The sequence below is a fragment of the Phallusia mammillata genome, chromosome 1, assembly GCF_965637545.1.
Source record: "Phallusia mammillata chromosome 1, kaPhaMamm4.hap1.1, whole genome shotgun sequence".
Taxonomy (NCBI): Eukaryota; Metazoa; Chordata; class Ascidiacea; order Phlebobranchia; family Ascidiidae; genus Phallusia; species Phallusia mammillata.
The window spans coordinates 32,439,029-32,466,617 of record NC_137252.1 but is presented as its reverse complement, the minus strand read 5'-3'; the positions used below and the strand labels follow the sequence as shown (position 1 = coordinate 32,466,617).

The window sequence follows — 27,589 nt, the reverse complement described above, 5'->3', positions numbered from 1 at the left end:
CAAACTGGGCATCTAAAACTAAATTATAGTGTTATTTTTGTTATAAACCCTCACCTAGACCCTAAAAGCCCTAACTGTCAACATTTTTAAAAGTTGCAGAGTCGATGCAAAACCGGTAACTGGACTAAACTTTTTTGGAGTTAAGGCCCGTTTACACTATGCTTAGCGGCGCCTAACCTAACCTTACCTTGCGACCCCTTCCGTTTACACTGCGATTATCGGTGCGTACCTAAGTTTACTAAATAGTGTACTAGACGCCTTTTTTTATCTTACAGCAACTGTTGATGACCAGAATTTACCACGTAAATTTGTTGTCACCTATTTCAGATCGAAAAATGTTGTATCTATCTAAATTAAATCATATTTTGTTAGTAAACATGATTTTGATTCTTGGTAATCATACAGGATTGTTCTTGATGTTGTTGTATAAATTAGTGGCATGTTTATCTCACTTTCATGTTTCTATAACATGTAGTTCTCTGTGCTAGGCTAAATGTATATTTTAAATGCAATTAATTACAATATTTGAACACTATAAAACACAACATGCAATTATAACCATGTAATATTTACTTAAAATGAAGGCAAATAGCGTGCCATCATTTATTTTTGGAAAATGAACCAACTTTTTCCAATCAGAAACTCGTACACATCGATAACACAGACCGCTTGCGCAGGTTCAAGCAGCTTGATACGCAGAAAAACGCTCGGCAGGCGATCACTCGCTCATTTCTACGAGACATGAGCGCCTGAAATCAGTCAAGCGCGAAACCAGGCAGAAAAAATGAAACAAACAAACTTACGCAGGTTTGAGCGAGCGTGCTACACATAGTGTAAACGGGCCTTTAGTTGCATGGTGCAGGTTACACCTGAGATAATCTTGGTCAAATAGTGTTTATCTGGTTTGCTACTTGGTCAAAGAATGATTTTTATACAGTGGAAGAAAATCAAGAGAATTTGTGAAGAAATGAAAAAACAAAAACGATTTACACATGGAAATTATTTTCTAATAATAAAGGCCCATGTGAAGGAAATGTTGTAAAATATGTACATTTCGAAAGTTTACAATCACACTAAATATAAAAACTAAAGAAGTGGAACTAATAGGAATAAAGAATATAGAACATACTTTAATGGTGGTTAAAAATGAAAAAAGTCATTAAATACAAGAAATATACAGAATCTAATAAAACACAATTAAAACTGTGATGTAGGAATAGTTTCATGGTACATCCTCTAGTCAGTGCAGGTCTAATAACTACATAAATTGTGCTGAATTTTTGAACAGGTCAACAGCATGCTTTACAAGTATTTCTTCCGGCAATTGATCTATCCAGTTGAATTCCATGTTTCGATCATCAGCAAAGGGCTCCAAGTAGTATTTGAGCCTAAAAAAAAAAAAAAATAGATGTACATGCATATCAAGTATTTGTTTGGCTGTGTTTTTAGATAACATGGTTTTATGACATGGCTTTCTCTAATAGGTAAGGCAAATAGCAATACCTAGTAGAACATATATTGATGCATAATGTCTACAAGAGAAAATTTGAGACAACTGTAGGGTAGAACCCATAACGTGCATGGATTAGGCATAGTTGCAAACTAGCATGTGCTTTTACTGTTACTAATACACAAATTGTGACAAATTCCACGCCTTGTACAAAATACCCACCCTGATTCAACATTTAAGTCATCTTTCATGATGAGAAGGGAGTTAATTTCTATTTGTAGCTCTTCAATGTTGATTTGTGACAGGAAATCTTTTACACTGACTTCATTTGGAATCAGTTCTTGATTCTCTGTTACAAACAAAGGTAAGCATATAAAAATGTACAGAAAAATAACACGTCTCTAAATGTGTTTCATTACACATGTTGCACTTGTAGGCTGACATTACAGTTTACAGCAAACTGTTTGTCACTCTGTATTTCAAGAATGCAAAAGATGTTTGTTTTTTAAGGTTTATACCTGGTTTAACAATGTTACGGAATGGGTCCTGCTCCAACTGAGAATACTTAATTGATCGTTGCCAAGCAAACCACTCAAATAATGCCCTTGTGTGACAAAGTTTGGAAGAATTTGGAATTAACTCGGCCTCTTCTGGGGACAGCATCAAGTCTTTTCGGATGTAAGTGTTCAGATCCATTTTTTCATCGCTTTTCATCTAAATTGGAGACAACACGGTTTTGAGCAAATACAGTTACATCTAACTTTTGCCTTACATGTCAGTACAGCTTGGTACGCTTAATTTTACAGGGTATACTTTCTGATTGCTACATAGACTTTTATCTCTTACTTTTGTCTAAATTTGGTAAAACTGCGTTAATTGTCACTGCACTGTGTGTTACAAAATATAATGTTTTAAGCTAAGAAGCATTGGTAAATCACTCACCTTGGATAAGTACTTTACCACAAGTGTTAGCGTACGAACAGCCTCACATATGGCTGGCATTGTTGTTGTCCCTTTTAGATCTTCAAGCTTCTGAACCAGTTTAACTGAAAGCTTTTCCTGAAAAAACATAAATCATCCTGTAAAAGAAGATCTAGGATACTGGCATGTCACAATGGTGCTTTCATTTTGTATGGTACTAATTCCCTTTTTATATCTCAATGTTTTATGGTATCATAATAAACAAGAATTAAGCTATTATTCATTCAGTGGGGTATTAAGTTTTAATTCACCTGCTTTACATTCTTTTGCAGCATCAAAAATTCTTTTGCCATGCCAGTGTCTTGAAGAAACTCAACACATGGAACGCTCTGAAAAAATCTGATTGTCAATGGGAAATTTGTGCATGTAGATAATTTCCATTTTACACAAATAATGTGTTTCAATCAGTGGTGTCAACAGTTTTGTAGTGGCAGAACTCTTTTAAAAATCTGACAAACCTGTGGCTGTCGTGTAAGTACCCCCTTTTAAAAAACTAGAAAATCATTGTAACATTTTAGCATTCATGGAGTTTGCAAACTCGAGGTCGGGAACCACTGGTTTTCTGCATAAGGATTGGAATAACAATAAACTTGTACTGGTTTCTGATTCAGGATAATCACTTAAATAGGCTTAGCAATAATTAGGCGCATGATGAACAAAGATTTTCTGTTACAAAGAAACTATCCTTATAGGTCGAAACAGTGTGCACTGTCTGCAGCTTATCATTTATTGGCTCTATATGCTTTTACAACTATCCTTTTATTGTGTAGTTTAACCAACACAAAAGTTGTTAACCTACCGTTCTATCAATCAGTTTCTTGTGCATGATGTATCGTTGAAGAATCTAAAAAATTAATCAAACCATTTGTAAATAAGGTGTTTGTAGTGCAGTGCAACTAAAACAGGTAATGCATTTCTAAACTTTTAAATTATTTCTTAACTATCAATTTTGCCAACCTGTTTTTCTAGTGCTGGAATTCTGTACACAATTTCATGTTTTGACCCAGATGGAGTCATTGTGGCTTCATATTGTGCATTTGCCAAGATGTAAGGTAGAAAAATTTGCTCGTTTTTTATGGAAACAATGTCACTTGATGAAAGTTCAGAAATTTTGACTTCCTCAAATCTAAAACAGAAAAACTTCTGGTAAAGTATGTTTTGCACATAAAGTGTCAACAAATAGTTATAATTATGGGTCCCCTTCCCTGAAGGGGACACATATTGTTTTTGTCCGTATTTTTTTTTTCTTTTTTCTGTCTAACGCTGGTTTGTTAAACGCATTTGGTCAAGAAAGAGTGCTTCAAATTTATTCAAATTTGGACAGATGTTAGTTATTAATCTAAATTTGATCCTCCTGAAGTTTGACCCCGAATTACCCAGTGGTTCACCCACAGGCCCCCAAAATGCAAATTTTTTAAAACATGGTTTGTTATATGCATTTGGTCAAGAAAGAGTGCTTCAAATTTGTTTAAATTTTGTCAGATATTAGTTATTAACCAAAATTTGATCCTCCTGAAGTTTGACCCTGAATGACCCAGCGGTTCACCCACAGGCCCCGAAAACGTAAAATTTTTAACGCTGGTTTGTAACGCTGGTTTGGTAAAGAAAGAGTGCTTCAAATTTGGACATATGTTAGTTATTAATCCAAACTTGATCCTCCAGAAGTTTGACCCCGAATTACCCAGCGGTTTACCCACAGGCCCCCGAAACGTAAATGTGTCTAACGCTCGTTTGGTCAAGAAAGACACTGTAGGCAGAAGTCCCAAGAGAGTAACTCACTGGTTTACGATAGCAGGAGGGCTCAGCTTGACGTCGGACAGACGTTTTACGAGACGTCGTTTCGGTGATTAGAAATCAGCTGTTTTGCACAGCAATGCTATTTCGTTTTATTAAGTTGTCACTCACATTTTCAGTTTTGGCGAAGGTTTCACACCTATGACGTGATTTAAACCTAATAAGCGTGCTTCGGTTTCAGATATGTCAAGCAAAACTTGTTAATCAAAATAAAGTTGAAAAATCAAACTTGACATTTTTGCAAGATAAATGTGTGTTTTTTTAAATGCTCGTTGTCAGGTTGGCCGCCGCATGACCATGGGTTACTTAAGGTCAACTAGTAGGTATTACTAACACAGTTCAGAACTTTCTTTCATCATAATGTAGTGTTTTTTTGCTATCAATTTAGGAATCAACACTCAAGGCATGTATAAATTAGGTTAAACGGTTTTGTTGAACAGTAAGGACGGCGTGCTATTGAAAACGGTGTCAATAGGTCAAACAGTCGTTTGGCGTGTGCACCCTGAGAGGTTACTGCAGGTCAATGGTACGACAATATCTGGGTCAAAGCAAGAGATTAAATTAAAGTATTTGTTTCGTTCTTTTTTAATGTTTTTGTAATTATATGACAATAATAGTGCAAAAAGAATACGAACAATTTTTTTATTGTTGGGTTAATGCTTTCTAAAAATTTGTTTTTAAAAATCTAAAAGTCACCGCAACATTTGTTTACCGTAAATCCGCACAAACATGAGTGTGGGGACCCATTAGTTTTTGTTTACAAAAACAATCATATGTGTGGATCAAATGATGTGTATAGTAAATTGGTAAATATCGTATAGAATATATAAAATGGAAGTATATCGGAAAGCCACCCTTCTAGTTTATTTTGTTGTTGCATTGCTTTTTATTACAAATAACGATTTTCTGTTAAGGACTGGCAATGCCATATTTCTGGGTGAAAGCGATATCCCCAGTGTTTCGTTAGAAATGCACAGACTGAATTCAGTGTGTGGTGAATTTGTTACCTAAGTAATGCTTTTTATTGCATTATTCAAATTATAAATGACACATGACAAAATGTATAGTTCTGCATAAGCTGTGTAGTTGCACTGTTTTACTGGCTATTGTACTGGTAAATGATATCAAATGCCCTTAACACTCTTACTTTGGTCTTGGGTTCATCATCTCTGCACATTCCAGCAAAAGTTTGTTTTGTTGCTGGATAACATATTGGGTAAATAGCAGTGCACATTGGCCTCTGTCCACTGGACTGGGTAAAAACATTGACACTGGGCTTCGAAAGTGTAGGTCTTGTTCAAAATATTCACTTGGCAGATGCGATCCAATTTCCATTTTTAGTTGATGTCTCACCTGTTGGTGACAAGGTTATATATTTGCAGCTTTGCATGGTTTATTGTATGGCTTGAGTGCCATATTAAAATATCAAGTAATTTAGACACTGAGATAATATAATTTAGAGATAATATCAGTTGTTAAACCATTTTCTTGTTGTGCACATAACTATGTTGAAATCCGTTCAAGCTTATGAACCAGTTTAAGTGCAGAAAGTGCACACTGTTTCGGCCTATAAGGTGTCATCAGTGCAGTTGGTGACGAGAGATTGGCCGTATTGGCTAGTGTTGCCATCCAACAGCACTCCTGTTTATTGGGAGTAACAGGGTAAAAACCTATGCCTCACCTAATCTTAGAAATGCCACAACGGGGGCATACACCACAGAAGAAACTGGTTCTCAATGACCAAGCAAATGCTGGGGAACCAAAGTGAAGCTTATCATTTATTGGCTCGATGCTTTTACATTGATACCGCTATAAGTGGTTTTTGGGGCATGCCTTTGATTGCACTTGCACTCCGACTAACTATAGCAAAGTATAACATTTGAAATCACAATTGCTAACTATACTTCAAAACAGTTATGTTCAGAATTTACTATTACTAGTGTATGCCAGGCATCTGGAACCTTTTTACATCTGTATGCCAATTAACTTTTTTGGCTATAATGGTTATGGCTTAGAATAGCAATCAGAAAGCACATTGATTCGTGCATTTGAACTCAGTTTGTAAAGACCATTACATCACAACAAATGAAAAACATGCAATTACACATTCTCACTTTTTTACATTTCATAGCTGACTTACCTCATTCCAAAGGTTTATGTAGGCATTGAATTTATCTTTATGTATAATGCAGTCACTTGATTCCAAGTAACTTTCTATAGTGATGGTGTTTACATCATTTACATCAACCCTTTGCCGATATCTACACATACAAATCAGTGTCACATGGAGTGTGGTAACATATTCCAATCTCTTATGATTGACCCAAACATGATTTTGTTGCAAACAAACAATTTATAACTTATTGCAGAGTGTGTAATATCATCGATAGAAGAACCAGGATCACTTATATTTATTTGAAATAAACAGATTTTGCCTGGTTTACTTTTTATGTGTGTTTTAATTATGAGCATCCATTCTAGCACAGGGAATTATTGGAACAAGTTATGATCTACCATGTCAGTTCAATGTATTTAAACATTTGAAATATCAAAATTACACAACAGGGGCAAACCTTTCAACCAGTGCTGTTTGTATTTCCAGTATAAGTTTCAAGTGGCTAAGAATTGGAAGATTGTGGCTTTCCAAAATCAATTGCAAAACTGCACCTTCATCTAAAATAACACCAGATGATTAACATCAGTCCAATTACCAAATTTGTTTTGTTTCTGTTTTTGTCTATTTGTTGGATGGTATATGGAATGTTTTTAGGGATTTTGTAATACTTTTTTAACATGATTATGTTGTGCTATCATACTTGTTACTGTATCCTAATGCAATTTGCACAATTTCTTGCCATCATAGTGTGTCCATTGACAGGTGTGGTCAAATTGAATCATTTGTTTTTGGCTTTTGTACTGTATCTTTTTGTGGACTGAGGAATATCTCACAGATACTTGGTTTGTTACATGTTTTATATCTTAGTTAATTTTATGCACCTAGTCTGCACAATACTATTTCTCCAAGTTTTATGTTCTATTTTATATGTATCAGGGATGTGTCATCCTTATCAGTAAGGGTCCAAATACACATGACATATTTTAGCGGGTCTCTATATGATACCTGATTTGCTGGTCACTGTTCCACTTAGGGTTTGGCGCAAGTGTTCAAGGGTTATGTTGATGTGATACTGCCACAATGACGGATGGTTCCAGGAAACAATGTCAGCAACAACTTCATCTTCTTGTGTCTCTCCATTTGGTATTTCAAACACAAGCCTAAGTGATAATTCAATTATATTTTAATGCATAAGATTAAGCTTTTTACGCTTACAAACACCCCTGGAACCATGTCACAGTCCAGTTAGGGGCCACAGGTTTTTGCAAACTATCACAAAGTAACTACAGGTTCTGAACCACTGAATTAGCTAAAAATTGTCACTATTCGTTATCTACCATTTAGCTCACCCTAAAAAATGTGTTGGTGTCTTTGTAATAGTTTGCAATGTTTGTACATTTTTTGGAATTTTTTGACAGGAGCAGGATAACTGTGTTAAATATCAGAGTCAATGTAGTAGACTTTCGTGTTAATAAAAAAATGTCTAACTTACTTTTCTAAGTCACTTTGTTTTTTTGCATCCAAAACCAAGTTTCTTGCCTCATTGATCATTCTGTCTGCTTTCGCAAATATTGGTGTAAGATAGCAACGCTGAAATTCAGTTTCCCAGTTTTCTCTGGATTTCATTGATGAGAAGCCTACATCCAGACAGTTGTTTTGTTCCTGCAGTAACATATTTTGCAGTTTAAAATTTTGTTTGATTAAATATATTTCAAATATATTTGCCCAGAAACTGAACAGTCGAAATTGGTAACTGTAAGTTTAGGCTACAGTTATTAGGACATCATGTAGTCATGCAAAACATGTAATTAGTAGTTTTGTAAAAGTAAACTATACTGTTTATCATGTTTTAAAAGATGAAGTCACAGGAAGAAAGTGTTAAATGCTTAAACTGTTAAAAATTGTCTATAACTATGTTATAGTCAGGTTGCACTGGGCTACTTTTTTGTCTTGTACTTGTAAAGTTTCAGACTTAAGTGGAGGCTTTACTTTAATTACATTGGATCATTTATTGTTTTTCAGGCATTGCATTTTAGGATATGTATGTTGTAGTGTAACTACCTCTGATTGTGATATTTGTTTGAAAATTTGATGCAAAAGTAAAGCTGAGTCTTCCACACTTTTGCCCATTGAGTTCGCAAGCTGCTGCAAGTCTTTCTGAAGATGTGAAACAAGCATTTGCTTTGCCTCAGTGATCCCAGACACACCAAACATTCTATGGATATGAAACAACAGAAACAGATTGAGTAAGTAATTTAAATTTTGTTATGTATACTGAAAAGTATCTGTAACGTATACTGAAAACTAAAGACGAGTTTAAAAGATACAAAATATAATTTAGTGGTTAGTGTTGCAAAATAAAGTTGCATTAAGCATGTCACGAAATTATTAAACAGGAGTTATAAATTTTACAAAAAAAACTTCTTTTGGTTTACCTTTGAACATCCGAATTTTCCACATTAACCAGCAAGTTGGAATGAAGAAGAAATCTGATAACGCAGACACTCAGTTTGTTGCACTGTCGTTCAGGGGCAGATTGCTCACCACGATCTTCAGGTTGTGGTAACTTGTATCCCGCTTGACTTTCTTCTGTCAGTTCACCAGCTCTGTTTCCAGGCATCAGGTCCCCATCTCTTTTTCCTTTAACCCCTCCGATGGGCAGCTTACATTCAGGACAAAGAGTTCCAGTGTAAACCACTTTTGTGCAATCACCCACTAAGTAAGGGTGGTTGTTTGGGCAAACATACATTTTTGGTGGTTGCTTATTATAATCACTTAGCCATGTTTGAACAAACGATTTTACTTTGAAATAGGAAGACTCTGTCATTGTTGGCAAAAACTTTGTGCTGACATTTTGATCAATTTGTAGGTCATGTAAAGGCAACAAAAGATTGTCAGAACATGAAGCTGTTGCCATAACAGCGGACATAAATAATTCAGAGATAATGTTATCCATAAATTGGCCTTCTGTTCTGACTGTTGATAGGTGGTGGCGTAGACCATTTGATGCGTTGTAAACCTTATTACTGATGAAGGCTTTTTGCTGCATGCTGTCAAGTATAGATCCACATGTTGAAAGTTTTATTTTATTTCCAACAGTTTCTGATTCAATTCCTGACCACAACAAAGTACCAAGGATTACTTGCACTGCCGATTGTTGGTTAACCTCAGTAAAGATTGCATCCAGACTGTCAGGATTATCATCATGCATGATTTCATTCAGTTTTTGCTTTGTAGTTTCCACTGCCTTACCAGCGACAATCAAAAGACTTGTTTGATTTAGTAGTTGGTCATCATAATCGGTGAGCAAATATTGTGGGATAACCTTCTGGAAGTGCTCATGCTCCATCAACTGTGGAAACATACCAATCCCATAGCGCCTGCAGAAACTTTTTGTGACAAAAGCTTTTAAATTTTCTGAAGCTAATTCTGACAGGTTTTGTATGTTGTTGTACAAGGATTGATCTTCCTCTCCATTAACTAGTTCCTGGTACATTTGGGCAATCACGGTCTGCAAGATGTACCTTAAATTGGCTACCACATCAAGATGCTGCAACTGGCCATTGAAATCTTCATTCTGCACTTTGACAATTTGTTCTTGTAGCAGATGAGGCATCGATATATTTTCCACTTGCTGGTGCAATGAGTCTTCAATACAACGAATATAAACCATCATCAGATCCTGTTTACTTTCCAGAACTCGACCAACAGTTGTGAAATGGGATTCTAGTTCTTCTTGGATTTCATTACGGTCATAACGCAGCAGCAACTGCAGAATAAATGACCTTACTGTTGGTGTGTCATCAAGTGCTGATGATTGTAGTGGAGACAATTTTCGTGTTGCTTTATCTTGGATCACAAGGTTGTGCAAGGCATCGGTAACATGTTTCTTAGCATCTGCCTGAATGGCCATTGAGCCTGGAGCTGGAAAGCAAAGCGTTGAAAGGTATTCTAAGAAAAAACTTGTGCAGTTTCCTGAAAGCACATCCATGTCAGATTTTTGCTCTGGTGAAAAGACAGATGGTTGAAACTCAAAATCTTGAGGAATCTCAGCTCTGCATGTTGGACAACAACGGTCCATCAAAAGGAATTCAGTGCACTTTAAGCACATGAAGTGTTTGCATGGCAGAACTACTGGATCAACTACGGTAGCACGTTTGCACTGCTTGCATACAATATCCTGCCAGTCAAGTAAACACATCACTCTTATTTTGTTGACACTTCCATTCAGGTTTTTGACCAGAGTGTTCAGATACTTCTCATTGTTTAAACCAACTTTTAATGCACCTTTCCACAAACGTTTTGATGAAGGTAGAAGAACCTCAATGTAGCCCCTGTATGCTTCTTCATTTAAACCAGCAGGGACAAGTTGTTCCAGAAAGAGTGCACCAAATGCCAGAGCCTTCCAGGTTTTTCGTTGAGTCTCAGTTTCAGGGTTTTTCAAAATTGATTCTGCAACTGGCCCAATCTCTCTAATCAGAGAAGCCCAATCGTGATAGTTTTCAACCGTTTTTAGCTCATCAGACTTCTGTTTGATCAAGTCCAAAGCAGCACTAAATACTTCCAGTTGAATTGTGGGTTTGGTTTTTCCATTTTGCTTGTTCAGCCACATAGCAACATTGTCTTTCTTCAGTATGCTTGGAAAGACTTTCAAGATAATGCCTACTTGGTTTAACTGTTGGGAAAACTGTGTCATTAAAACAAACAATAGAGCAGGGAGATTGCTTTTGTTGGTTATATCATCATCTAGGTCCCATTGCTTTTGCCCATAAATACTGATCAAAGCATCTGCAATGAATTGATACTCCAGTGGTTCACCTGATCCACATTTGTAGTACAAATGCACCAGGTCATGGACAAAACATTTTAAAACCTGAGTAGCCTCAGTTTCAAAAGTGTATTCTAGCAATCCGTTCAGTTTTGTGCCCTTTAATATGGTGTGAAAGTGCTCAGAAGCATTTTGCTGATGTTGTAAAAGTTCCCAATGTTTCTGAAAATGCCTCAGAAGTTTTCGACTGAAGGGAAATTGGCAAACAAAGTTTTCTGACCCTTTGACAACAAACTGCTGCACTTTGTCATAGTTGTCCCATGAAAGTCCAAAAATCATTTTCTCCATAAACATCTTTATCCAAACCTGCTTTAGGTGTCGATTCGAGTTTGATGTTAGTGGACCCCAAAGTATGTTAAGATTTTGATCCTCGTCGATTTCACTGATGATGTAAGCCAACATGGTGGATGCAATTTTCTTCAGATAAAGCCACAGAGTTTTAGTAAAGCTTCCTCCTTCCTGAAGAGACATAGAGGATGCTGCTAAATTTGAAATCCAGTTTGAACCCTGGCCTTCTCTTTCATTTGCCAAATCAACTATGTTTTGCTTGATAAGGTTGACAAACTCCCGGCAAAAAATGTCATCAGTAGAAAATGCAGCAAATAAGTTACCATATCTGCTGACATCGGCTGATGGAAAATCTGGTTTGAGTTTGGTTATGGCCAGAGATAAGGAATGGCAGAGCAAATGGTGAAGATCAATTAGAAAATCTGGATTAGCAAAGTTGGTGGAAGTTTTTTGTCCTGGATATTCATGTAACTTTACTTGGGCTCCAAAAGCAAACAAGTCTCCTAAACTCATGTTTCGGATTTTGCTAGGCGGACCCAGATAGTCTGTGGTTACTCTTAACTCATCAACATACACATTGGTCCACTTTGCGCTAATGTAACTTTTGACTTGATTTCTTGCATCGTGTGTAGAATGTCGCTCAACAGTGAAGAGAAAGGCAACAATGAGGCGAGCATAGTGTGATTTGAGTTCCTCTTCCTGATTTTGAAGTACATTTGTTACTGCATACTTGGCACAAGCTGTAAGATTTAGTGGTGTGTGAGCCTGTGGACACTGGATAAGCAAAATAAATGTTCGAACCTCATCATCCATTGGTTTTGTTGATTTGATTTTGGTGATAAAGTTTCGAATTTTTTCAGAAAACTCATCAGCGGTTTTAAACTGCTGTAAGGTGATCAGCATGATTGCATATTTCTGCAAATCTAGTGACTTTTCTAGGATCCTTTGATCAGTTTGTGATAGAATATGTGAGAATGAGGTTACATCTATCAACAGTATACCAGTCTCCCAATGGGCTTCACAGCAACTTTTAAGCAAACTAAACAAGTTATCATGATGTTGGCTGTCAAAATATTTCTTTTGCCATTTTTGAGCCTCTTTCCAGAGCCCAGAGCTTTCCAAGCGTAGCACACTGTCGCATGTTGCTGTGTTTAAGAGCAGGGTTTGTGCAGATTCATAGGTCTTGGTTCCTTTTCCAGCGGTCATGACTGCAGATCCAGCTGTGTCATCCATGTATCCAACAAAACTGTCTTGTTCTGTGAACTTAACTTCCTCCTTGTTCCGAGATTGGGTGATGTGCGAGAATTCTCCAACCCATTTCTCCAATCTCTGAGCGTCTGTCTTTTGTTGAGGATTTAAAAGACTTCTTGTGGTGAAAATGTGTTTTTCAAGTCTGTTAATGAGAGGAATTGGAAACTCGTCATAGACAACATTCTGATTTTCCATTACGATGAGTCTAAACTCTTTATGCACACGGCATTTTACTCTGTGGCCACCAAGACCAAGATCCACATACCTTTGACCTGCAAAGGTCACATAATGCTGGTTCAATGCATCATACAAAGATTCATAAAGATCCTTCAAGTTAAGCAGGAGGACTGTGTTACCAGCTTCCATGCACATCTTGATTCGGTTGATGTTGCGACATTTCTCAGTGTAGTTGTTATCTTGTGGAAAGCTTGAGCCAAAAACCACCTCAAACTTTTGTGTTTCAGTGATATTTCCAAGAAGATCCACTGCTGCCAAATGGTTGGTCATCAAAAGAAGATACCGAGTCTCACAAAAGTGAGTGTCTTCTTCATCCTGAAGTCGTAAGTTATCTTGTATCATGGTTTCCAAGGTAACCTCTGGAATTTTTTCATCTGGCCATATTGGTGCAAAGTTTTTGATGAAAATATCCATACAGTCAAATTTGGCTCCATTAAAGTTTCTCTGCACTGCATAAAAGACATCAAAGAAATGTGGTGTTGTCTTGTCATCACAAAAAACAGCATAAATCATCTTTAGAAGACCGTAGTAATCCCTCAAGCCAAAGAATTCCCTGTCACACAGATTAAGCTCACCACCAGTTTCATTGTGTCGTTGCATCCTTTCCTCTTCAATTTGCAGATAAGATGTTGTTACTGCATCCACTATTTTTGAGACCTCATCATACTGTGTGGTCTCAGAGGAAAAAATGCCTCTAGCTGTTAGTTTCAGATCATCCTTAGTTGGTGCCCCTCTGTGGACAAAGAGACCCCTGTTCATCTTTGCAGGGTCCAGAGCCCAGTTCGAAATCCCAACAAAACCAACTCTCTTCTGAGTTTGACTTTCGTTTTGGCGACTATCATAAGTGGTTAGTTCACTGTTTGTGACACCACTCTCAAGTAATGGATGCAAAACTTTCAACGGCATTTTTGGTGAATCCTCAGCCAAGCCGATTTCGTCCAGGACTACAACAGCCACAAATTTTGTAACATCTTGCTTTTCCTGCAGACTGGCACATTGTTTGAACACACTTTCAATGCCAACTGCATCGGTTACTGGACTACACTGGAAAGACAAAACATGGATCTGTTTGAGTTTCTGAAAGACTTCATTGTTTGAGTTGGAACCTTGCATGGCATCTGTAACAATGGTCTTTGCCAGGGATTTTGAACTTCCAGGTTTACCGATGAGGAAGAGTGGAATCCGCATCTCAGTGCACATTACAATCATAAAAACATTTTCTCTCAGTGCTTCATTGGAAGCAATATCATCTCCAAGGGTAATAGCTTCTAGAAACACAGACTGGCAGGCTGTGATCTCCTGCTCTATCTCCGATTCTGTCATTGTGATCTGAAAGTTGGCAAGACAATTGGAAAGCATTTGTCTGTAATCGGTCCTCTCAGACAGTGTTACATGGTAGCACATTCCAACAGCTTGAATTAAGGATTTGACAGCTACAGTAGGTTGCTGATGAGTTGAAGTATCCCTGGTAACTTTATCCAAATCAAAGAGCCACTGTCTGTTGTGAAAGAACCACTTGAAGCTCACCAGACATCGCTCGACATCACGCAAACTGACAAACAAACATTCCTGGCGATTTTCTCTCATGTAAGCCTGGGATGAAGTTAGAACATGAACAATTAAATTTCTCTCACTCTGTGAGGACACACACTGGCGGATTGATTCATGATCAACCATTTGCTCAATGTAAACCTTCTCTGCAACATTCTTTAGTTGGCCAAAATCCCAAACAAGTGGGTGCATGCTGGGTGGAAGAGCTATTACTCTATAAACAAGACATCTCATGGGAATTTCACCAAGTTTGTCTGTGGTGTCATCTGTTTTCACTTTAAATCCAAGTCCAGCATTTTCCATTCTCTTAATAGCTTCAGGGCTGTGTTTTCTGTATGGGTTACAAGCAGCAACAATGTTCAAACTAGATTTCTTGATCGCCTTTCCACAGATGCTTCCATCACATACAAATTCTTTGATAGCATAAATTCCTTCTGTTGTGTTTGCCTCATCCAGAAACAGCAAAGTGTCAGTCTTGTCCTTGTTCTCTTCAGCAAGATCTGATGCTTCAGAAACTTTCTTCTGAATGTGCGTAACTGTAATACCACCATGCACCTTCACGATCACCATGTTCCTTATCATATCTTCTGGTTTGCAATCAGCTGAATTCACTCCAGTAGATTTTAGTTTGCTCATGAACTCAACCATCCTGGTTTTTCCACATCCAGTTTCTCCCATAATGATTACAGGAATATCACATCTGAATCTCATATGGATTGCAAGCATTTTAACCACATTGTCTGTTGTCAGTTCATATGTTGGGTCTGGATCCTTCACAATGCCCTTGATTCCAAACACCTGGTACAAGGTCTCAAGTTTTTTGTGGCGAGAGAAGTTGTCAAAGTTTTGCTGAAGATCCACTCTCTGTAGTTCTAGCCCTCTTACTAATTTCTTGTCCATAATTCTTTGCTCTATTAGCTGGTTTGTTTTGGAAGCAAGCAAATCCCCATTTGGATTGATTTTGAAATTCAGGAACGTCATTGACATCCGATCCTCATTGAAGAAAAGATATGGATGATTGCTTTGCTCCCAGCTTCTTCTTAGCTGATGCTGCTCAAAAACATCCTTCCCCTGTCCACGTCCTTGACTGACATCATCCAATGATGGGGTTGCAAAATCCTGAGACATACGTATCATGAATTTAACGACAAAGTTTTTAAAACCAGTAAGACCAGAGTCATGTCCCATGAGCTGGACATTGCAGAACACAGACTTTTCACAATCTCTCAGCTGGCAGTTAAGAAAGCTGGCAAAGTGTCGGGTTTCAGACCAAGATGGATCTTTTACACTGCAGTGGTGAAGAAGAGTCTCCAATAGTTCTTCTGGATTTCCTTCAGGTGGGTTTGACTCATCCTTCTCCTTTCCTGTCACTGCATCTATAACTGTTTGTGTGTAGCTGAAGTTATCAAGGTTTTGCTTGTGTCTTTTCAAGTACTGGTAAGGTCGCTGAAATGTTTCACTGGCAAATTCCTGCTGGTCCATTCCGACAGTAGCTTCATTCTTAGCCAACTCACCTTCAATAATTTGTTTTGGAGACAAGCATGTTACCCTTGGAAGGAGAAGCAGCAATTGGTCGAGAACATCCACCTACAAATTACAAAAAGTTTGTTATCACTGGCCAGTGGAGAAAGCTTTGTTTACAGAAAAAGGTAAAAAAAATATTATGTAGATGAAAGGCGTTAAAAGCTGCAAATAAACATCCAATTACAAAAAGCAAAATGGTTAACTAATTATAAAATTTAAGCTAACAAAAGTGTTTCAGCATTCAATACAACACCACAACCATCAAACCTTTTGCATGCAAGTATATTCAATGCAATAAACATGGGAGTTATGTTTTCTCCACAAAAATCCAAGACTGTCTTCAAACGACCCCAGGATGACCAGGTTGAAAAGAAAATAGTTGATTCCATTTTGCACCTTTAAAATCAAGTATTACGATGAACTGAAAAATGGGGTCACACATTTGAAAAAATCATTTTGTACTGTTGTTGTTAAAGCAGTATTACCTAAAAGGCAGGGCACTAATATCTGCAAGAATGTATAGACCTAAAATCAGTCACATTTTGTATGCCCCTGGCCTTACCCAAGATCTGTGAAGTTGCATTGAATGTAGCTTACAAATAATTACATTCCGTTCACTGTATATGGGTTTGTCGAACTCTAAATTAAAACGAGACTTTAGGCAGTGATACTGTCAACTATGTTAATGCAGAATTTGTGTGAAATCTAGATGAGAGCACCCAAAACAAACTTAGAACAGCATGCTTGCATTCACAGATAAATCAGTGTAAATGATAGGCTTGTTCTATGCAGTGTTTCATACCGGAACGGAACGAAACCAAATAACGTTATTCGTTCTGAGCAAATTATTTATTTCGTTATTTCGTTCTGGACCGATATTTGCATTTCGTTCCGGTCTGACCGAAATAAAATTATAACGGTATTTTTCGGTATTTCGGTCTTAAAAAAGAACATTTCTTTGTGGTCTTTACAACTATTAAGCGAAAAAAAGAAAGAAAGTTGCAACACACAAAAATTATTGTCGGTAGTTGTTACGTCATATAACATTTGTCAATAATGGTCAAACGGATGTTAATTGTAGGAGCCTCAATTTTTATCATATCTTAACGGCGCGAAATTTTCAGCAATTGTTTCATGTCAAATGTCCAGAACGAAATACCGGAATAAAATATAACGGTATTCCGTTCCGGTATTTTGAATATTTTTTATTTCGGTATTTCGTTCCGGTATTTGAGCCAAAAAGTATTTATTTCGTTCCGGTATAACGTTCCGTTCCGTTCTGGTATGAAACACTGGTTCTATGTTAATTACACTGATAACTAGTAGGTACAGTATTAATTAAATAAACAACTTACTGATGGTGTTATATCCAAATGTACAAAATGTGGATCAGTATTTCTTGCTTTGGAGTCAAGAATTGATTCCAGGACCATGTCAGGTTTGCAGTCCTTCTCCAAAAATCTCACAGTTGTTCTGTGGCAATCACCAGCCAATTTTTCTTTCATTCGAGATATATACAAGGATTTTCCTGCATTACAAACAAGTCAAGTCATAGAATAAGAATAAAAATGGATTTTGTTCATTTTCATGATTTTGTTTCATAAAACTTTTTTTAATAATGGAAGAAAAAATATTCACAAATTTTTGGCTGTGTTTTTACGTTCCAAGCTGGGATTAAATAATTTCAATTTTAATGTACCTAATCCTGCTTTATGGCAAGTAATGAACAATGCAGTTGGGTGTCCATTGGTAGTTTGGTCATCTATATTCAACTTTTCCTTAAGATATAGTTGGATTTCTTCAGGGGAATGACGTTCTGAGTAGTCAACCTTTTGCTGAAAAATGAAACAAGATTAAATTTATTGTATGTCTTTTTCATTTGACACTGTCTTAAAAACTTTTCAGTTTGCTTAAACGTATAGCCTAACCAATGCAACTAACTTTTTATTTGTTCCTGAATTGTCTATGCAGTGTAAACAAGTTACCTCATGAAAGAGTGATGCAATGAAGTGTCTCTGGTCAGAACACATTATGACCAGCTTAAACTCATTACAGTTTTCCTTTTTAAGTTGAGTCAAAGTGGTTTGCACAGAGTTGGCAACTTCAAAATCAAGTTTTTCTGTGTGAACCAAGCAGTAAATGCCCTTGCCTGAAAACCCCCCCATAACATTATAAGGTTTGCATTTCAGAACAGTAATAAATTACTACACAAAATTTCTGTGCATAGATACCTTTACTGGGCAAAAGTGTAAAAATTTAAAATAACCTTTCATGCCATTTTCAGCAACTGCCCGATGAAGTAACAAGCTGACATCATTCTGTGTAGTATCATTTGTGCATAAAAGCACTTCGGAAGCTGTGGGCAAAGGTTGTTCTGGTGAATTCATGTAGATAGAAACAAGTGTGGTGAAAGTATCTGCTTCCGGGCAAGTCACTAAATTCACACTTTCCACAAGGGCTGTTGGCACTTTTCTGTTAGGAAGTGTTGAAGGATTGACCATTGAACTAATGCTGTTGAGAAATTTTCCCAGGTGATCCAAACTGATGCAGTCAGCCAGTGAAGTTTTCTGATAAAAAACATCAGCTCAATTTGATAGAGAATGTGGTATCTCTTAAATTTCACAACAGTATGTCGGTTTGTACAATAACTTGGTCACACAAATCAGATATAGTTTTGTTGCTTTTAGTTAAAGTTTGTTATTTTTAGGTGTTGTACCGATTCTTCTTCCATGTAGCGCTTGCAGATTGTGTTGACACAAACACTTGGACGGTGATTTTTAGATTCCTCTTCTAGAAGTTTGTGGATAACTTCTAGTATTGACAAAGTTGATTTGTCTTTGACCACGGACTCAACAACACCCACACTTATGTTCAGATCTGCTAATCCTGCAAATATTGTTATTGTAATCAATTCACAGCTTTGCAACGTTGTAGTTAAAACCAATGTTTTATATGTTTAAAATTTAGTTTTTAGGTAGGCTAAAAAATTTATGCTTGCAAGATTTTTAGGACTTTTGACCTGAAATCAAAGACACAGAACAGAAAATAAAAGGATTAACAAATGTACAACAAAAAAACAAGCTTTATATTGCATATCAGCAAGTTTGTACCAATGTCACTGTCAAAATGTGCAGCATATTCCCTTATCAGATCATCTTCAGTTTCATTATCCAAACACCACATAAAAACTTCATCATAGTCTAGGTTTGTTGCTTGGTGTACTCCTGCTTTGGCAACAGAAGGTGACACATCATCATTGATGAGTTCGTGGAAAAGCTTTCGTTTTTGTTCCAATTCTGAAAGTTCCTCTGGTTCCTCAGAGTCTGTGGTACAAAAAAATGTGATACAGTTATTGCACATAAGTTGTATTGCTCCCTTTTGCTGTCGTTTATTCTGAAGTAACAGTAAAATGAGATAACCTCAAGTGGTCTATTACAAATTTTTGATCCCATGTACTTTAACAAGTCATCGCAAAACAACACCTCTTTTAGGAACTAAAGCTTTGAAAATGTACAAAAAGAAACATATTGACTGCACTATAAAACTCCTATTTACCAACTGTTTCCTCCTCAGGAACTCCATTTTCTTCTTTTGTGGTGACATCGCCCAAACATTTTAAAACATCATCATGGGCAATATTGTGTTTGATGACTGACATCAGTGTGTAAACTTGGTCTGGTAGATATTTATTTCCTGATGCATTAGCCAGTTGATGACATAAATATGTTATTTGTTGAATGTTGAAGTGGTTTAGGTGGTAGAATTCTGAGCGCTTGGCTGACAAATTTTCTCGCCAGCTAAAAATAATAACAAAATGATTCAATAAGGCTACATAATTAAAATGCCAGGACTCAAATTTGTATGTTTTGTTTTCATACCTTATTATATTGCTAAAAATAGTGGCCCTCTTTGCATTATTTAAAAATTTACACAAAAAAATTAAAAAAAGAATCTCTAATTGATAAAAGTTAGAATCATCTGAATTCCCTGTTCTTTAAACATGTTTATACCTAGCCAATGTATTTTTCATAACAAGGATCAGGTCTTGTAGTTCACCCACTGCATTTTCCCTGCATACTATCGGTGGGCTGTTTGCATCAAAACTTATCCGTATTATCATGCTTGGTTTGTCATCGTTCTCACATTCATTCCTGCAATGGTTGTCAATAGAGTAATTTTTGTCATTTCTCTAAAAAAAAACCTGGATATGTTTCTGCACATCATGTTGTGGTTGGTACCAGGGGTTTAATATCATAGCATAAAAGTGTATTTTATGTTACAGACATTAAAGTATACATACTTGATTTGAACAGTCCAATCTTTAAAAAGAAGGCATCCTGCCACTTTTAGTGCCACATATGCCAGAGCAAGATTTTCAACATGTGACAAAGTGTCAATAAAAAGTTGCACATCCGATAATCCCTTGTCCTCAATTAACATTAAACGTGACTGCAAATCCTGAAGGTCAGTCAAGGTCATTTCATTCGCATCTGGGAAACACCATTAGTTTAAAAGGACAGTTATGCCTGATTTTCGTGGTGATCACAATGTTTTTACCCATTTCATCAGTTTTGGAAACAAATTTCAGTTTTACTGAAGTAGCAACAGTTGGCTTCTTTCCGCCGCCCCCAATGATGTACATTCCGTTTGCATTAATGTTTTGTGCTTTGAGCAGTGAAGATTTCTCAACAGACCCATGAAAATCTTTAATCCCCTTCAGCCATTCTAAACTTAATGCTGTGGCTTTCTGTATTAAAAAATAATCAATTGTGAAAATATGATTACTTTTGTTTTTATCCCGGGTGGGTAGAGATAACATATTGCAGTTTAACATGTTCATTTTTTCAATGTATTTGAAGGATGAATGTGTTTTAGCATTAAATATATTTTTTTTGTCTGATTATGCCATTATTATTATCATTAATGTATTTTGCCAATGTATTAAATGAAACTAGAAGGGTGGCTTAGCACATATTGCCCTTGCATATACACTATAACTTATTTTAATACATAAATATATTTCCTATGCTTATTTTGTATTGGGTCCCATATTAGCCATCGTCTTTTATAACTTTAATCGTTTCTGCAGGCAAAAACTCATGGGTCCCCACACATGCAAAGTTGAAAATAATGCAATTCAAGAGATAACCATGAGAAAGTCGGGTGTTGTAAGGTAAAACACAGTGATCTGCGTTGGGCTTAAATAATAATACTATGTAGAATACAAACTATAAAATTAGATTCACCCCAGATATTGTTTGAAGTATGTCCTATTTAACGTTTTAAAAAACTGACCCATTTTAGGGGGCTAGTAGGGCAACTAATTGGGTTCGACACACAAACTAAAAAATATATAAAAACCACATGGACTTAATCAATAGTACTGCAAAATTTCAGCCCTATCCGCCAATATTTTAAATTTCGGCCACTAGAGGTGTTTTGAGCAACAACCGTTAATGTTTCTGACGTCATAGGGCTGTTAACAAGCCCCTAACTGCCATGGCGCAAAAACGACCACCAAGCAACCCACCCACGAGCAACATACAACTGGTTGCCCTTGTAACACTATTGCTTCAAAGAAATCTTTCGTTTGTGGTGCCCAGTAACATACAAATACGTTTTACACTTTAGGGGCTTGTGGGGTAAATGTTACCTAAATGTTAGGTTAAACAAAACAATCGACACCTATAAATAGCATACTGTACAAGAAGTCCAATTTTCAGCCAATTCTGACACTGTTTAAAAACTCACCCATTTTAGGGGGCTAGCGGGGTAAATACTGGGGCTATCAACAAAAACAAAGTGGGATGCACATCTACACAACTGCATCTACCATCTGTGTAAATTTCATCCAAATCCATCAAACATTTGATGGAAAAACGAGTCGGACAAACTTTGGGGAAAAAAACCAATTTTAGGGGGCTAGCGGGGTAAATACTGGGGTTATCAACAAAAACAAAGTGGGATGCACATCTACACAACTGCATCTACCATCTGTGTAAATTTCATCCAAATCCATCAAACATTTGATGGAAAAACGAGTCGGACAAACTTTGGGGGAAAAAAAAAAAAAGAAAAAAAAAAGAAATAAAAAAAACACAATTTCAGTAAAATCAATATGTGGGACCCATAATAATCTCTAAATAGAGAGTAAAAGTTTCCATTATGCCCAATAAAAAAATTATACACAGAAAGAGAACATTTGTTTCAATTTATGGCATAAGTTTGCTTTCAAAACTTCATTAAAAGAAATTGTATCATTAGTTTTGTTTCTTACCCATTTGGTCAAAAGTTCTGGGTCTCTTTCCTTCTGTTCCCACACTTTCTCTACAGCTTCAATAACCTCTTTAAACCCTGAATCATTTTTTAAGTCAAATATAAATGGTGCAAACCCCATGACGGCACTTAGAAAGCATGAAACTCGATCAACATCCTGAACTGATTCCCCAGCAGATATCATGGCCAGGTCACTCATAACTTTCACCTCACTGCGATCTAAACATAAAAAAAGATTTAAGAATTATCTCTTTCTTGTACATGCACCAAGGGATTGATTAGCAATGTGGGGAAAATAAGCCTAACTTGCTTACTGGTCTATGTATGTAATATGAGACACAATTAAACAGTTTTAACATGACCACAGCAATTACTTTGGATTGTTAAAGAACAATTTGTACGAAGAAAGTGTAGACAAACTGCGTTGCTTTTACCTTTCATTATTTGCAGCCACTCAATTAGTTCCCCTTTTTCCAAAAAGGATTCAAGCAAGACACATTTTTCTTGACTGACACCTTCAAGTGAGCTTCCAGCTTTCATAACAGACACAGTGATGGAATTTAGAGCTTTTTCACCAGACAAAATTCCTTCATCCTGCAAAAAGACCTTATGTCTTGGGCATAAGCACTGAACCTTTTTAGCCAGCTGTCCTATCTAAAAAGTCTAAAGCATGACTTGTGTAATTATTGTTTGAATAAAAGCAATAAAATTTTTCCTTAAAAAATATGCAAGTAAAATTGTTTTTTAAACACACAGCGCCTACCATTTGTAGAAATTGGACATTATCAATGTAACTAAAACATCACAATCATACATACTGCAAAGGATTTAATTTTGCCTTAACTGGCATTTTTAGAAGGGTAATTAAAGTAAAAGATCACCAAGGCAATTAAAAAAGTCACAATTCTGTCTACCAGTATTATGATCAAGCATTGCAAATGACAGGCAGGCAAACCCTAAGATGCAAAATTCTGCCCAGATTGGGGATTGTATTTTTTTACTCAAAGTGAATTTAAAAGGGAATGTTTTAATTTAAAAATGTAAGTCTTAAAAACAATTGATTGGTTTATTTTTGTAAAATTTACCTCAATTATCTCCAGAATGTCAAAGTCACCTTCCAGTTTTAAAGAATCTTTAAATGCAACAAAGTTGGAAAGATTCTTTTGTTGCTTTTTTAGAGAAAAATAGTTGCATATTTGATTTGATCTCTTTTTTATGTTTTGGTTGTCAGTTGGTGCTAAGGCTGTTGGGTCTTTACTGGAATTGTTTGCTACAACTCTTGTTGGAAATCGCAAAATTGCCTCCAATAATTGTGTTACTGAAGTTTGTGATGAACAGCTTTTGAAAAGGCTTTCAACTTCACACAGCAATATAGTCCCTAAAATAAGAAAAAAGTTGCTGTGTTAAGTGGTAAATAATCATTTTATCTTTTTTGTTAAAGTCCCATTTTAGAGGTTAAAAGCAGTTTCGAGGTTTCATGTTCAGAGAGAAACAACAGGCCCGGTAGTATGAAAACCAGCAAGCTTTTACTTATTAAACATCCCAAATTTGCAAAACACGGTAAATTTAGAAACAATATACACACCATCTGTCAGTCGTTGCTTCAATGGGCAAAATTCTGCTGCTATTTTTTTCCACACACCTTCAATTACATCATCAATAGAAAGTTGGATATCATTGTTTTCTGTGGCAGTTTTCTTTTCTGTTAGTGCTTCATTGTAGAGATTTGTCCAGTAAGACCAAATGGTCTCATTTTTGTCCAGCTATTAAAGTTTTATTAAAAATATGTCGTTATAATACAGCTCTATTTAGTGTTTTATTTAATATTACTCACTAAATCAGTTTTTTGCTCTGTTAAAAAGATAGGACTGACAGAAAATGGTAATTTGTTATTCACCCATAGCATGGACTTATTGAATAGCTAACCTTACCCTTGCCAGTATTTAATGAACCGTACCTTTGCTTCATGTATTTCCTGTATTGCTTGATGTTGATCACTTGTCAAGCCAAACAATGCAATTTCAGGAGGATGATCAGGGTCTGATTCCTCATCACTACCATCATAGCATTTTATCACATCACACCATTTAAGATTTGTAATGTCATTTAGAAGCCAGTCATCTTGAAATGACCCTAAAATTAGAAAAAACGAAGCTGAAATAAAACTAGTGTAAAAAATCTTTACTTTATTGTACAGATAATAAACTATCACAGCGAAATATTGTTTGAAGTTCTACACTGTGAAACCTTGGGCTGCAGATTGGCACATGTTGACAAAATGCTTGTTAGTTTCTTGAAATTTTTGCAGGGTAGCCAATTCGCTTTCTCTGGTTTGAAACAATGTCCTTAGAATATCTTCATCTTCTTTGTTTTCTTTGTCAACATTGGAATCCTACAAAAACATTTCCAAAAATTTGTCGTATTGCATAATCACATTGACAGCAGATAAGGCTTACTTGATTAAGAACAGACACTGCAACAATGAATGTTTCTTCACTTTGAATAATTTCCATTAAATTCTTGACACTTATGGATCCTGTTTTGAACATCTCCAAAGCCAAAGATAACCCCATTTTGCACTGAGATAAAGCTTTCTGACTTTTACTCCGTTTTGCTTGCTCACCATTACCTGACAAATGAAGTTTACCCTGTTTAATGCTGACAAACATAATCTCTGAAATAACTGATTTCATATTCACGAGTTACAAAAGTTGACTACTCTGATGGTGTTAATACATTATTAAGAACGATAAAAACAATTAAAACATCTGTTTGTTGCTTACCAGCGAATCTAAAGTAACTGAATGCAACTTGTTGGTGAAGTAAATGTAAGACTTTGTCAATGACATTTCCATGTGCTGTAGCCCAGTGTTTTGAAAATTTTTCCTCAATTATTCCCAAAACACCACTATTGTTTGTTAGGGTATCTGTTATTCCCTGAAACCAACTTTTGTTCTACCCAAACAATGAAGTAATTAGTCTTGTAAGTCTGACAAATAAATTATAAAAAAGTTTTGACAGAACTAGATTTATATGAAAAATGTTTGTGGTCGCTTTTTGAAGCAGAGCCCAGCACAGTGTAAAGATTGAAATAATTGGTTTTCGAGATTAATTCAGCATTTAACAAGCAGAAACGAGTAGGCCCTTACGCTTGTGTGCACACAAACTGACAACACTACACAGTTTAGGTGAAATGCAGAAAATCCAGCATACATATCATTTGGTGGGTTTGTTAAGTGTACAAGTGTTTAAGCTTTGCGCTATGACTGTCACATTACAGATTCTTGTTTCACCAACAGCCACCAGTGTATCCTTGTTTTTGTATATAAATTACCGATGTAAATAAATAGGTTTCGCTCTTACATATTTTCCAACATATGGTGCCTGAAAAGCTTTGGTTAATTTCTTACTTCATTCATGGATTATTCTAAACAGTCTAATCTCATCTATATTGTGGTGTTTGTGGTGCCTGTTTTTCGCATTGTTTGCACATGTTGGGTTTACAAAAAGTTTCACGCATAAAAACTATTTAGACCAGGTTTGAAATCCAAATATCTAGTAAAAGTTTAATTTAAACGGTCACAGCCGTCAATAGATGTAGTTTAGTATACATGTTCTCAGCTGCACAAATTCGTCTCTGCGCCAGCATGTTGTAGTAGTTTAGTGCATAATTAAAAAAAACTGCAAATTTATACTGCATTGACTTCTGTTGTTGGTGGAAAGTGTCTGTAAGAGTAATCGCTGATCTGACTGGGCTAAATTAAAATTGTTTCGCACTTGAGGAGTTGATTTCTGACTTGGGTTTAAAAAAGGTAAATGTAACTAAAAGTTAGAAAAAGATTTGAAACATTTTGCAATGCACTGACCAATGAAGTATAAAACTAAGGAAAAATACAGATCAAACAGTTTGTGTCCCCTGTAGGGAAACGGGGCATAATTACCTGCGCTTGCTCAATGTATGTCACAATAGCTTCATGAAAACAAAAATTCACAACACTGTTTGGCTCAACCTCAAGTTGGCTGGTGTTATCAAAATTTTGGATAAAACTGGTATCAGACTTCATTTTCTGAAACAAACCCGTATTATTTCATACATGGTTTTCAAAAGACTTGTGGTAATAAAATTAGCATATCCTTCTTTATCCATTGTAAAATAATAATAAAAAAACAGATACAAGAGACTGGTGTTAATTAATATTGTTTTGTGGTGCCACATATTTTAAGCAATAATTACCTCCAAAAAGAAAGTTTTCAGGAGACTTTTCACTTCTTTTTTCCACAGTTCTGCTGTTACTTCATCATTAACTTTCAAATCAACAAGATTGTTAAGAATCTAAAACAACAGGTTTATAAAAATTTGAATTGGGATCTTATTTTTGTCCCAATTAGAACTGTACTACTCTTTCTTACCACATGAGTGTAAAATGAGTCTTGAGTACAATAAAGCATTTGTAATAATTGCTTAAATGAGGTAGCCTTGTTTTGTTGTGAAGTAATTGTCAATAGGAACAAATTGTATTCACCTGTATTTTTCTGCTGTGTAACTGTTTTTCAGTGTCTTTCTCAATCCAGGCTTCCTTAATCTTTCGGAAAATGTACTTGAAATCTTCTTTGTCCTGTCAATGCATAATCTTACAGTTTATTGAATGCGATGTGTGGAATATAGAAGATAGAGTTTATTATAACACCTGCTGTTATATTTGGTTGAACAAATGTTTAGTATTAACATATAAATCAACACATTTTTGCTTTTACCTGAAAGTGAAATGTATTAGCTTTGTACAGGTACTGTTTATGAACGTTTTTTTAACTTTTAATAATTGGAATAACTTTTATGTTAAAACCTATAATAAACATTTTTTGCGTATTTTGTGCCAATGTCAATTGTATATCTACCTGTGGCAACAAAAACACAAGTGTCAAACTCCACACCAGTAAAGTCAGATTTTTGCTTCCATTTGATTTAATGCAAACTTGAGTGAACATGGATTGAATATCAGTCCTTATTTTGTCAATTTTATTCACACTGCATACATAAATGCAAAATAAGTTAGAAGATAATACCCTTTTAATTACTGTGTAAGACTTGCTGCTTACTCATCCAAAGTGTCAGAGATTTTAGTTTTAAGACTTTTATAAATCCAGTCAGTAACAGATGGGTTGTTGGCAAGAATCTGCGAAAATAAGGGTTTAAGATATGTGATAGAGCTAAAACAGAAATATGGTAAATACCAAATGATTGTCATTTTGGTCAAAGGTTGATTTTGCTAGCCTAAAAAGTTTTGTTCCATCA

At 36.0% G+C, this 27,589-nt stretch overlaps 2 protein-coding genes and 1 long non-coding RNA gene across 3 annotated transcripts; 1 reads left to right on the top strand and 2 right to left on the bottom strand.

Moving 5' to 3' along the window:
* The first annotated feature begins 573 nt into the window (after positions 1-573).
* LOC145209127 (uncharacterized) lies at positions 574-6,865 on the top strand. The gene is made up of 8 exons (XR_013855012.1): positions 574-807; positions 1,289-1,484; positions 1,732-1,814; positions 1,961-2,128; positions 2,704-2,902; positions 3,202-3,336; positions 3,401-3,577; positions 6,828-6,865. It is a non-coding gene; the product is annotated as an uncharacterized LOC145209127 (long non-coding RNA).
* On the bottom strand, positions 890-24,682 carry LOC145209126 (E3 ubiquitin-protein ligase rnf213-alpha-like). Its single transcript, XM_080079376.1, has 31 exons — positions 24,544-24,682; positions 24,254-24,429; positions 23,882-24,059; positions 23,382-23,674; positions 22,731-22,890; positions 22,298-22,515; positions 20,578-20,767; positions 20,321-20,510; positions 20,031-20,171; positions 19,576-19,817; positions 19,131-19,343; positions 18,737-18,906; positions 18,287-18,587; positions 18,006-18,169; positions 17,720-17,855; positions 17,376-17,548; positions 16,288-16,416; positions 8,777-16,083; positions 8,403-8,556; positions 7,834-8,003; positions 7,347-7,501; positions 6,799-6,898; positions 6,366-6,486; positions 5,373-5,578; positions 3,389-3,557; positions 3,231-3,275; positions 2,683-2,760; positions 2,393-2,509; positions 1,969-2,164; positions 1,673-1,799; positions 890-1,388 (listed from the first exon to the last, which is right to left on the bottom strand). The coding sequence occupies exons 1-31, from the start codon at positions 24,563-24,565 to the stop codon at positions 1,259-1,261; spliced, it is 12,171 nt and encodes a 4,056-aa protein (XP_079935502.1). The 5' UTR covers positions 24,566-24,682; the 3' UTR covers positions 890-1,258.
* On the bottom strand, positions 24,582-26,745 carry LOC145211362 (uncharacterized). The gene is made up of 6 exons (XM_080080037.1): positions 26,707-26,745; positions 26,531-26,629; positions 26,238-26,363; positions 25,080-25,251; positions 24,753-24,925; positions 24,582-24,623 (listed from the first exon to the last, which is right to left on the bottom strand). Exons 1-6 carry the CDS (start codon positions 26,743-26,745, stop codon positions 24,582-24,584), a joined length of 651 nt encoding a protein of 216 aa, XP_079936163.1.
* Positions 26,746-27,589: the final 844 nt, after the last annotated feature.

Coding starts and splice junctions, on each gene's coding strand:
- LOC145211362 (XM_080080037.1), bottom strand. CDS start 26,745: ATGCTTTATTGTACTCAAGACTCATTTTACACTCATGTG. Junction 26,630..26,706: donor ACTCATTTTACACTCATGTG/GTAAGAAAGAGT, acceptor CTGTTGTTTTAG/ATTCTTAACAATCTTGTTGA. Junction 24,624..24,752: donor CAGTGTCTGTTCTTAATCAA/GTAAGCCTTATC, acceptor GTTTCAAACCAG/AGAAAGCGAATTGGCTACCC.
- LOC145209126 (XM_080079376.1), bottom strand. CDS start 24,565: ATGTGCCAATCTGCAGCCCAAG. Junction 2,761..3,230: donor AGAAACTGATTGATAGAACG/GTAGGTTAACAA, acceptor AGATTTTTTCAG/AGCGTTCCATGTGTTGAGTT. Junction 1,389..1,672: donor GACTTAAATGTTGAATCAGG/GTGGGTATTTTG, acceptor TTTTTTTTTTAG/GCTCAAATACTACTTGGAGC.